The following is a 12,684-nucleotide window of genomic DNA, read 5'->3' on the forward strand; positions in this document are numbered from 1 at the left end:
GCCTGGGGCTCCAGGGAAGAGTGAAATGCTACATGGCCAGCCGGCCTTCTTGTGCCATTCTTTGGCTGATACTGACCAAGAGCAAATATAAGCCCTTTAGGTAAAGTCCAGTTTTACACAGATAACAACCTTCACCCCTTTAAGTCTTCCACAACTGAACTTCAGTTTTGAGGGGAAGGCCAAAAGGGGAATCTCCTAAAGAAACTTCCCAACCTTCCTGCAAACTCTTTGGGGGACACAGGCTAAAAATGAACATGAACCTCAAGAGTTAACATCCTCCTAGATGTTCCTCATGCTCCCTTCCTTTTCCAGAATCTAAGCCCTAGAGGACTCTTTTCTGGAGGCATCTAAGAAACCCGTTAAAGAATAAACAGACCTCCCCTTCCTTCCCAATCAAGCCAGAACGGCCCCACAGCTCTGCTGGGGATGCTATGGAAACTGCTTCTGGCCTCAACTCCCCAGGGAGGGCGGGAGCCTTGGGGTTTGCTCAGTGGCACAGTCCCAGGTCTGTTAGCAGTCATTGGTTCTCTTGCCTCAGCTATATTTAGCTTTGTTTGACTCTCTTCCATGGGAACACAACTGCATTCATCTTGCTTTTCCCAGCCCTCCATTTATAACAACTCATCACCAAGAACCTGAGTCCCAGATAAAATGAGCAGGATATGATCCTGGTTTATAAACATCAACAAAGAGAAAGCCCCTTTGACAAAAATGGACCCCATCCATTCCTGGAAATGTGTTCCCTTTCCACCTCCAGATCCTAAGATGCTGTCAAACTCACTCCTGGTTTTACTTTCATTTATCTGGCTTCCCCACCCCAGCCTAGAATATCCCTCTATCGTTGTCAAGCTTGCCTGACTTTGAAAGTTTTGACTTAAACCTCCCCTGATGACTAGAGCCCCCTCTGCCCTTTCTCTTTACTGAAACTCTCACGGCAATTGTAGTTTGTATCATTCCATTGATTTAGGAAATAATATTGGAATTATTATTCCCTCTCCCTGAGCATACAGAATGTGACCCAGCTGGAGCTGGGCTCACAAGGACTCACAAGGACACATCAACTGGGCCCTGAGGTATAAAGACAATAGCTAAAATAATCTTGGAAAACATCTTTTAGGGAAACTCTCACATAAAGCCCATCAAACACAACACAAAAGACTTTCCACTCTTCTCTTTTTCTATTAGCATTTAGTGAATAGAAATTTTTTGGACCAGTGAAGACCCTCCTGACTCTCATTACTGAAACCTGTACCAATGATTATTAAGAAAGACAATTCAAAATGTAGGATCACAGTTTCTAGCCAATCTCTGAAAAGACTAAGCTTTCAGTGGTTTTGCCCATTTGTAATGTCAATATATACTGATGGCTCTGTAACTGCTCTTTGGACTCCAGCAGACATGGCTCTGTCCACATGTTTGTCCATTTCCCACTTCTGCCCTTTCTGAACATATGCCGAATAAAACTCTTTTTGCTTTACTAACCTTTGTGACGTTTTTCCCCTACAACACCATTTAGCACTTAATTTTGACTTGTATTTGCTTGGAAACTGCTTTATGCTTATTTGTTTCAGCTTCCTAACAAGACAGTTCCTAACAGAACAGCAGCAGCAGCAATTGTTTACCTGTGCTGACTCTGTGTCAAATATTGTTCCAAGAGCCTTCTATGTAATAACAATTAACATATTGTTAATAACAATTAACAATTAATAACATTAACATATTGTTATTCCCCCAATACCCCCACGTATCTGTCAGTTTGTCGTACTGTGGGGGCTTGCGTGTTGCTCTGATGCTGGAAGCTATGCCACTGATACTCAAATACCAGCAGGATCACCCGTGGTGGACAGGTTTCAGCTGAGCTTCCAGACTAAGACAGGCTAGGAAGAAGGACTTGGTAGTCTACTTCTGAAAAGAATTAGCCAGTGAAAACCTTATGAATAGCAGTGGAACATTGTCTGATACAGTGTCGAAAGATGAGCCCCTCAGGTTGGAAGGCACTCAAAAGACAACTGAGGAAAAGCTGCCTCCTCAAAGTAGAGTCAACCTTAATGACGTGGATGGATTCAGGCTTTTAGGACCTTCATTTGCTGATGTGGCATGACTCAAAATGAGAAGAAACAGCTGCAAATGTGGAATGTACGAATTACGAATCTATGAAAATTGGAAATCGTCAAAAAATGAAATGGAATGCTTAAACATCAATATCCTAGGCATTAGTGAGATGAAATGGACTGGTATTGGTCATTTTGAATCAGACAATCATATTGTCTACTGTGCCAGGAATGACAGCTTGAAGAGGAATGGTATCACATTCATTGTCAAAAAGAACATTTCAAGATCTATCCTGAAGTACAATGCTGTCAGTGACAGGATAATATCTATACACCTACAGGGAAGACCAGTTAAAACGACTATTATTCCAATTTACACACCAACCACTAATGTCCAAGATGAAGAAATTCAAGATGGTTACCAATTTCTACAGCCTGAAATTGATCAAACACGCAATCAGGATGCATTGATAATTACTAGTGACTGGAATGCGAAAGTTGGAAATAAAAGAAAAGGATCAGTAGCTGGAAAATATGGCCTTGGTGACAGAAACAATGCTGGAATTGCATGAGAGAATTTTGCAAGACCAATGACTTCTTCATTGCAAATACCTTTTTCCAACAACATAAATGTCGACTATACATGTGGATCTCACTGGATGGAATACACAGGAATCAAACTGACTATATCTGTGGAAAGAGATGATGGAAAAGCTCAATATCATCAGTCAGAACAAGGCCAGGGGCCGACTACTGAACAGATCATCAATTGCTCATATGCAAGTTCAAAGTGAAGCTGAAGAAAATCAGAACAAATCCACGAGAGCCAAAGTACAGCCTTGAGTATATCCTACATGAATTTAGAGACCATCTCAAGAATAGACTTGATACATCGAACACTAATGACCGAAGACCAGGTGAGCTGTGGAATGACATCAAAGATAACATACACGAAGAAAGTAAGAGGTCATTAAAAAGACAGGAAAGAAAGAAAAGACCAAAATGGATGTCAGAAGACACTTTGAAACTTGCTCTTGAATGTAGAACAGATAAAACGAATGGAAGAAATGATGAAGTAAAAGAGCTGAACAGAAGCTTTCAAAGGGTGGCTCAAAAAGACAAAGTAAAGTATTATAATGACATGTGCAAAGAGCTGGAGATAGAAAACCAAAAGGGAAGAACATGTTCAGCATTTCTCAAGCTGAACGAACTGAAGAAAAAATTCAAGCCTCGAGTTGCAATACTGAAGGATTCTACAGGGTAAATATAAAATGACATAGGAAGCATCAAAAGAAGATGGAAAGAATACACAGAGTTACTGTACCGAAGAGAACTGGTCAACATTCATCCATTTCAGAAGGCAGCATATAATCAGGAACCGATGGTACTGAAGGAAGAGGTCCCAAGCTGCACTGAAGGCACTGGCGAAAAACAAGGCTCCAGGAATTGATGGAATATCAATTGAGATATTTCAACAAACGGATGCAGCACTAGAAGTGCTCGCTTGCCTATGCCAAGATATTTGGAAGACAGCTACCTGGCCAGCCAACTGGAAGAGATCCATATTTATGCCTATTCCAAACAAAGGTGATCCAACCAAATGTGGAAATTATTGAATAATATCATTAACATCTCACGCAAGTAAAATTTCGCTGAAGATCATTCAAAAGCGATTGCAGCAGTACGTCAACAGGGAACCACCAGAAATTCAAGCCAGATTCAGAAGACAACATTGAACCAGAGATATCACTGCTGATGTCAGATGGATCCTGGCTGAAATCAGAGAACACCAGAAAGATGTTTACCTGTGTTTTTTTGACTATGCAAAGGCACGACTGTGTGGATCATAACAAATGGGAATTCCAGAACACTTAATTGTGCTCATGAGGAACCTGGACATAGATTAAGAGGCAGACATTCGAACAGAACAAAGGAATACTCCGTGGTTTAAAGTGAGAGAAGGTGTACGTCATACCTATTCAATCTGTATGCTGAGCAAATAATCCGAGAAGCTAGACACGGAATGAAAAATTCTGTCTGTGAATAAACCAACCAAATTCGTTGCCGTCGAGTTGATTCTGACTCACAGTGACCCTACAGGACAGAGTAGAACTGCTCCATAGGGTTTCCAAGGAGCGGCTGGTGAATTCTAACTGCTGACCTTTTGGTTAGCTGCCATAGCTCTTAACCACTGCGCCACCAGGGCTCCTGTATGTGAATATATGCATTTTTTTTTTTGAGAATCCTTTTTTTTTTTTGAGTAATTATAGCTTTCACTGGATTCTTGAAGACAAAGTGTCATCCAAAACTTAAGAACTACTGAATGGAAGAAGCTACCATAAATAAAATAAAGTGACAATAAGTGGGAAAGAAAAATTGTAACATATAGGATAAAAGGCCACATGCCTTAATACATAGGGAGGTTTTACAAATCAATAAAAGATAAACAATCCAATAGAAAAATGGGCAAAGAGTAAGCAGCAGCAGTTCTTAGGGGGAAAAAAAAACAATCCCACAAATGGGCAATAAATGTGAAAAGATGCACAACCTCACTAATAATTAAAGAAAAGCAAAGTAACATATGATACCATTGTTCACCTATTAGATTTGCAAAATTTAAAAGAGTAACAATACCTAGCGTGGGTGATGGAGCCCTGGTGGCGTAGTGTTTAAGAACTCAGCTGCTAACCAAAAGGCTGGCAGTTCAAATCCACCAGCCACTCCTTGGAAACCCTATGGGGCAGTTCTACTCTGTCCTGTAGGGTCACTCTGAGTCAGAATTGACTTGATGGCAACCGGTTTTTTTTTTTTTTAATGGTGGCTGTATAAATTGGAGAGAAACCTGGCAACCAGCTATCCTAGAATTAAATGCACGTATCATCAAAACCAGCAATTCCCCTTTTCAACCTACTTGCACAAATGTAAAAAGATGTATGTACGTGGATGTCCACTGCAGCACAGCAAAAACCTACACATCAGTAATAGTTTAATAACTATATTAAGGTTCCTCTACACGGTGGGATCCTCTGTAGTCAACTGGAAGGAGAATAAACCATTATGCACTGACTTGATAAGCTGTTCATTACACATTTAGTGAAATTTGCCAAGGAGTCGAATTGTGTACAACCAGTATATGCCTACATGCACACATGAGTGTGTGCGTGTACATGTACATAAATATATATACATATAAATACATGTATTTGTTTTCATATGCATAGAAAGTGTGCAGAAGGAAACACGCCAACTACTAAGAGCAATTACTTCTGGGAAGAGAGATTTTTTGAAGAGCAGAAGGCATGGGAGACTCACTTTTTGCTCTATAAATTCTGAACTAATTTTAAAAATTAACATTAATAACTTTTAATAAGTAGTAGTACTAAAAGTACTAATAAAAGTTTTAAAATATAAGTAAAACATCTCAACATGGGCAGACCATGTTGAGAAAACCGCAACAGTAAGGAGTGTAGTTGCTAAAGAATTCACTACAGACATAGTTACAACTAATTCATGGCCAAGAACTATGCTGTATTTAGCAAGCGTGGGTCATGGTTTTCCAGCTAGGATGAGACACCATGGACAACCAGGATGCCCCATGTGGTAGCAGACTCACTCGTCTTGTACAGTATACCCAGAGATGGGTGGCATCCAGTGGACTGTGAGGCCAAGGCCATCCCAAATAGTACCGGCTCTACAAAAAAGAACAGCAGCTGCAGGCCCAAGGACAGGTCCAACACAGATATAGTGTCCAAGTGGCACTGGGCCTCACAGCCCCCAAGGTCACATCTGCATACAGAAAGCATCACCGTAGGAACTGCCATCATCTAACACAAGGGTCAAGGACATAAGACACGGGCCCTGCAAGCTCTTCCTGAGGACAGCCTTGTACCTGTCCCTGCCCAGTCTGTCCAAATGCTTCCTCATTTTTGATAAGATGATAAAATAGCTTCCACCAAAGCCGCCAAACCAGTCATTCTGAGATCAATGCCAAATCTTACCATGGTTCTAAAAATAGCTAGAACAGTAAATCATATAAAATTTGCAAATTTATTTTTCTCTCTTTAATATTAAAACAGTATAACGACAGCATTAAAGGAAAGATTTTAACTATTTTCATTTTCCAGCCTAAATTTCTTTTCAGCAAATCGTTTAATTTCTCATTTTCCTTGAGCCAGCAAAGACACGTTTTCCCCTTATTCCTCCCTCTCCCCATCTGCACCCTGTGTGGGAGAGAATCAGCAGAACTTGAAATCCTAACACCAGCAGGAAACAGAAAACTAGCCAAAAGCAGGTAAAAGAGAAGAAAAAGCCTCATTAGAGTCCTGGGTGAATATAAATGATGTAAATACCCGTATTTTACAATCTGCTCATGTACAGGTTTAGCATTTTATTCTGATAATAGATGTACCAGACTTATAAGCTATGTCAGCCCACACTATTTATCTGACAGGAAGCAGGCCCAGGCAGATTCCTCTGCAACACAGGCTAGCTCAGTGCTGCATATAGCTGCAAGGCTATGAGAGACGATTACGGTCATTTTTATATAAGGGACAGGTGACCACACTGAGATAAAAACAGCTATTTCTGAACTTTGAGGTAAAAAATTATGTATTTATAACTAGAGTTAATCTCAAGATAATTATATTCTATTTGGGCTTTTCTGTCTGCTGGTTAAATTACCATCTCAAACATTTAAAAACCTTGGCTGAAAAATTAGAGAGCTAAGAATTATAAAGTGGCAACTGTCACACAAAGGCCCATCCCTTCCACCATTCTGTTCTTTTAAAAAGGAACATACCCAATTATTTTCTCATCTGACTCCAGCAGGCCTCCTTCTATGCCCTTCCAGCTTTCACTGGTCTAGATATTGTGTACTACAACAACAACAACAACAAAATCCAACATCTGTTTAACATTTATTTTCTTTTAATTTCTATTTATATTCTGTTTTCCAAATTTTCACTCAGATCTAATAAAAGAACTTTCAATAACTCAGTGTCAAGCTATTTCAGATACTCAATGTCATCCTTTGCTTTTCACTGCCTTCTTGATTTGGGGGAGAGAGAATAAGTTAAACTACATTTTAAAATGCTGTAATTCCTTCTGAATCATCATTAAAGCAACACTGAGGGAAGAGAGGTTATATAAAGGAAGGAAGTAGCTGTAACGGTGGAATTTAGGTTTATGTTGATGAAGCTGGTGAGAACTAGAGCTCCCAAGAATGGTCCTGAAAACTAGGCCGAGGCTTTTGCTCCCTCCTTATCATCAATCATACCCTTGCTGTCAAGACGATTCCGACTCATAGAGACCCTACAGGACAGAGCAGAACTGCCCCGTAGGGTTTCCAAGGAGCAGCTAGTGGATTCGAATTGCAGATCTTTTGTTTAGCAGCGGTAGCTCTTAACCACTGTGCCACCAGGGCTCCTCCTTATCAACATGAAACTACAGAAATCTGTAACTGTCTTTCTGACTTATTCTCAAGTCAGCTTTTGTTTTAGCTGGACTGTTTGTAAACAGACGAAGTACAGAATGCCTATTGCTCAAGCAAGGACAATTTCTACATGGCCTGATTCAGGTTGAGGATTACTTTTATTTTGCCCCACATTTCTTGAACTCAAAACAAGTGGTTTTAACCTAGGTCACAGAGGTAGAAAACCTAGTTGGCTCAGCTGGGACCCTCAGACCAGCATCCTCCTTCTTGGTCCTTTCCCCACAGGCTGTTAGGGGTGGGTACCGCTCTTCTCGTAGGCCCGAGGGAGGGGTCCTGTACATGTTCCTTGCAAAAATTTACAAAAATAACTTAGTCCCAGAAAATCTGATAACATCAAATTACCATACTTTCTTAGGGGTAATATAAACTGATTCACCTTTTCCAGAGAGCAATTTGGCAATGTTTATTAAAGTCTTAAAAAACGCGTGTACTTCACCTACAGGAACTTACTCAAGACAAGCCCACTCATCTCCCAGTTTTAGCCTTTTCTCTGTGATCTCTGTATGTTAGGTGCATGGGCCATTTAACTGTTCTTGGTGTGTTTCTGTATTTCACAACAGACTATAAAAGAGATATACTCCCTTTGTAATAAAAAATCACCAGTCAATATCAAACACATACAAACAGACCCTGTCCAAAACATGCATTCAAAACTGTTTAGTGTTAAATGCAGGGACCACCTTCAACAACTGATTTCTTTATACTGGAAAACTCAATATAAATTAAAAGTAGTTTTTACAACTACCTAGAGTTTGGGGATATAATAAAAATAAAATGCTGGCAAAAGCCCACGCCCACTTTTGCAGCTATTACTTTTATAGGATGGCCTAAAAGAGCTTCAAATGACAATGGTTTCCTCTCCCTGTGACTCACGGGTGTTCTTTCATGCTTTCACAGATTTTCATGGGATATGTGAGTCCATGGAGCCCCGGTGGCGCAGTGGTTAAGACCTCAGCTGCTAACCAAGAGGTCGACAGTTTGAATCCACCAGCCATTCTTTGGAAATCCTATGGGGGCAGTTCTACTCTGCCCTACAGGGTCGCTATGGGTGGGAATCGACTTGATGGCAACAGTTTTTTTTGTGTGAGTCAGTATCAATGTGGTAGCTAGAATTCTTCCTTCCAAGGACATCTGGAATCCCACTATCTGATGAGATATTCTTTTCCTCCATTTTACAGCAGAGATATTATCGAAATTCTCCTGGATCACATGGTGGTAGCCCTGGGAACAGAAAGCAAGTTTTAAACGTTCTTTGGTCAAACCGCATGCCTTTTCTAAATCTGTTCACAGTACTGTTTCAAGATGCTTTCTGAAGGGCCCACAGGGGTGACATTTAAAACCTTCCGGTCATTGTTTGCTAACTGTTGCGGTGGTTTTAATCAGGGAGGTAGCTAGTATTTTCAGCTTAGGTGTTGGAAGAGTTCCTAAAATGTCTACAAACTGACTTAGGAGAAACTGCTTGACAGAAGAGGCCTTATTCCTGCTCTGCAATAAACCTATGAGAACTGACACATCCTGCAACCGCAGACCAAGAGAACCACAGTTTTTAAACACATTACATTACCTCCCAAAGGCACCTGAGGTTTCCACACATCATCAGTATCAATGACAAAACCTGCCCACCAAGGAGCACAGCCTCAGTACATTAATTTAATCTCCTCCTCTTGGGATACTCTTGGTGCTCGTCGTAACTTCTCTACTTGAACCTAGTTTTCATTACACTAGATTTCTTGAGGAAGTTTTCTTGGAGAGGTTTTGTTTGATGACTCAGGTACAATGTTCTGAAGTAAAAGAACCACATCACCTCAGAAAACATTTCCAACCCCTACAATTCTGACACTTGAGGCATGTTCAGTTGTAGGTTCCAGAAAAGCCTAAGTCTCTCAGTAGCTGAGATCAAATCAGACCCCTCCCCAAGTCAGAACTATTTCAAATGCCTGAGTCAGTTCAAGAAGCATCTCAGGTTGTACTAGGCTCAGGTAAACCTTGTCTGGGTTAGGCAGACTCTCCTAGGCCTCAGCTCAGGACGCACGGCCTTCTAGGTCAGCATTGCATTTGCCCAGCTCAAATGTTTTCTTCTTCCTTTTCTAATGCTTACATGATTTATCATGTATAAATTCCTAAAATCCCACCCAAGAACAAACCACCGTAGCAAGGGTTTCCAAAGTTGTGGTTCTGAACCCATTGCATCAGAGCCATTTGAGGTGCTTGTTAAAAGAACACATTCCTGGACCCCACTCCAGTCCTAATGAACCAAACTTTCTGGGGATACAGCCCTAGGAGTCCGCTTTTTAAAAAAATTTTAAGCTTTTACAAGTGCCCCTGGTGATTCTTATGCATGGTAAAGTATGAAAACCCCTGCACTGGCCCAACTCTAAGAGTAAATGAAAGGGAGAGAGAAAGAAATCCCAGCAAGCAGGCAGGCAAGATCTGAATTTGAGGATTTAATACCAATGGGGAAACAAGATTTAAAAGGTCAGTGGGGAGGAAATATGGACACCTTTGCTTCAACTCCAACTCCTTCCTACATCATCTTCAGTTAGGCTGGCTGCATCAGTGTGCTGATACTTTCTTCTACTTCTGAGAGCTTCTTCAGGATGTGGTTGACCTTGACCTCATCAACTTCCAAACACAGAAATTCAGATTCCTGGAAAACATAAAAGGATGTTTGAGAGGGGACCCCAGAGACAGCCAAGGCTCTGCATCTGGCATGACCCAGTTCCAAAGGTCCAAGGCCCCTACTCAGCAAACCTGGCTCAGACCTCAACTCCTCAAATGCATCCTTGATATTTTACCCAACAAAGCAGCTCCACAACAATGCCCTAAATGAAACCACTTTTATGAAGATATTTCATAAACAGTCAAGAGGTATACAAATGCCAGGTGTTCTCATTATGTGGATGTAAGAAGCTCTTCACACTTGTCATCTCATTTGATCCTATAATAATTTTTTAACTTTTGAAAAAATAATATTTTACCGTGTTTAAGGTGAAAGTTTACAGAGCATATTAGGTTCCCATTTAATAATTTCTAGACAAATTATTCAGTGATATTGGTTACATTTTTCACAATGTGTCACCATTCTCATTCACTCTATTCTGGTTGTACCATTTCAGATCCTAAAATAATTTTTAAGATAAGTACTTAATTATTGCCATTTTATAGCTGAAGACCCTGAGGTACAGAGAGAGAGGTTAACTTGTATCACAAAATCAGAAAAAGGAAGAGTCAGGTTGTGAGATCCCAGCTCTGGCTGACTCCAAAGCCCATGCTGTCTCCATAGCGCCCAGTAGGATAGCAATGGAACGAAGACTTGGATAGACTCTGAGATAGCCTGGGAATTGGATGAATTTGAAGTTAGTTACCCAGAAATTGTGCCAGACTGTCACAAGATGCTTGGGAAATATCAACCAGATAATTACTAAACAATGATCTTGAGACAACAACAAACATTTCTGGAGCCTTTCTACTTGCTGCAGGCCACCCCTCCCAAGATCATCTCTCAATGCGTTTCCTTCAGTCACTGTTTTCCTATTGTATACTATGATCGATTAATCCTAAATTAGGGAGACATCAAAGAATAAGGACTTTGAGTGTGGTGGCAGAAATTCCATGCACACTGGAGAAACCACTGGTCCACAATATCTAGACAGCCAAGGGCAGATTATATATATTCAAGAGTAGCTATAGTCAAGATTCTCAAGAACATTAATCAAATAATTTTAGAGCAGTATAAATCCTGGTGGTGCAGTGGTTAAGAGCTATGGCAGCTAATCAAAAGGTCGGCAGTTCGAATCCACCAGGTTCCTTGGAAACCCTAGGGACTAGTTCTGCTCTGTCCTGAAGGGTCGCTATGAGTCGGAATCGACCCAACAGCAACGGGTTTGTTTTTATATTTTTTATGAATCCTTAGAGATCATATAATCCAACTACCTTGTTTTCTAAATAATGAAATTGAGACCCCAGGCATGTTAAATGACCCACCTAATGTTTGCTGATGGCAGAGCTACCAGGCCAAAGCTCTTTTCTCTATATTTACCTCTCTAAATACTACAGCTTCCCCTCCACCCCCTCCCCAAAGTGGCAGGTAAAGAAAGGTCAAGGAGTCTCTTCAGAGGTAAGAATTCACTCTGCCCTCGGCTGGAAGAAGTGCATTTTGTAGAAGTACTTTTGCTGCTGCTAGGCTGCTGTTCTGAGTGGACAGTGATCCCACTGAATGCCCCGGGAGAAGCAAGTGCAGAGGGAAAACAGGGACCTCCTGGGTGAAAGGCTTCCAAAGGGAGGGAAGGCAGCTTTCTCCACCCACAGGGAACCCTCTTTTCAAACACAGATTTGGATAGAAGAGGAGTGTGGTCTCATATGTGAGCTTGGAAACTCTGCCAAGTTTGCATTTAGTCCAAAGCAAAAACCAGTTCTAAACGAAGAAAGAATACTAATAATGGAAGTTTCCTGTGCTCAAGCTACAGGAGGGGTTATCTCCCTTTGGAAAGAAGAGCAAATTTATGGCCAATTAGGCAGTTGAGCTGGTTAAATTAAGAACAGGTCTCAGATTTGAAAGTGTCTTATTCTTTGTTCAGTTTTATTAAGATCTGTAGCCTAACTTTAAAACTTTTTTTTAACATTTGGCCTTTGAAACAATGGTCCAAAACTAAACATTACCAAAGTCTAACAAATATATTCAGAAAATTGGCTGAAAACATGATGTAATCAGTGTTTCATCTCAATTAAGGAAAGTCAGCTACAACAAGACATGATCCTGTTTTCTATTTATATGGGAAGGAAATCACCAAGGACAATCTTCATAGAGAGAGGAATGCCTGAGCAGGGTGTGTCAATGAACAATCAGGATCTTTTCTGATGGGGGAACCATTAGTTTGTTGCAGGTTTAAGTACTTAAATTGGACCTCCAAGTATTAATGAAGCTCAGTTTATTTTTAAAGGAGAACAAATACTAGAAAGAAATAACAGGCTGTATAAAGGAAGTCCAAAGTTAAACATATATTTTCCCTCCACTCTCAACTCTCACTTCTCTTCCCTGGAAACAATGCACACAGCCTTAGAAGACACATGGAGTCATTCCTCAGAAGACACATGGAGTCATTCCTCAGAAGACACATGAAGTCATGCCTCAGAAGACACATG

The 12,684-nt window shown here is 40.7% G+C and overlaps 1 protein-coding gene across 4 annotated transcripts in view; it reads right to left on the bottom strand.

The window, feature by feature from the left end:
* Positions 1–4,872: 4,872 nt before the first annotated feature.
* Positions 4,873–12,684, bottom strand: part of COMMD1 (copper metabolism domain containing 1) — a 160,221-nt gene continuing 152,409 nt past the window's right edge. For 3 of the 4 annotated variants that reach the window (XM_023734837.1, XM_004369430.3, XM_023734836.1), the window contains exon 3: positions 9,960–10,189. In XM_023734837.1, the coding sequence (XP_023590605.1) occupies positions 10,082–10,189 (108 nt within the window). In that variant the 3' untranslated portion in view covers positions 9,960–10,081. Of the gene's footprint in view, positions 8,764–9,959; positions 10,190–12,684 lie in introns of those variants that run through there. The other variant, XM_023734833.1, reaches the window with a different exon arrangement.

Source organism: Trichechus manatus, unplaced genomic scaffold (assembly GCF_000243295.1).
Source record: "Trichechus manatus latirostris isolate Lorelei unplaced genomic scaffold, TriManLat1.0 scaffold00005, whole genome shotgun sequence".
Lineage (NCBI taxonomy): Eukaryota > Metazoa > Chordata > Mammalia > Sirenia > Trichechidae > Trichechus > Trichechus manatus.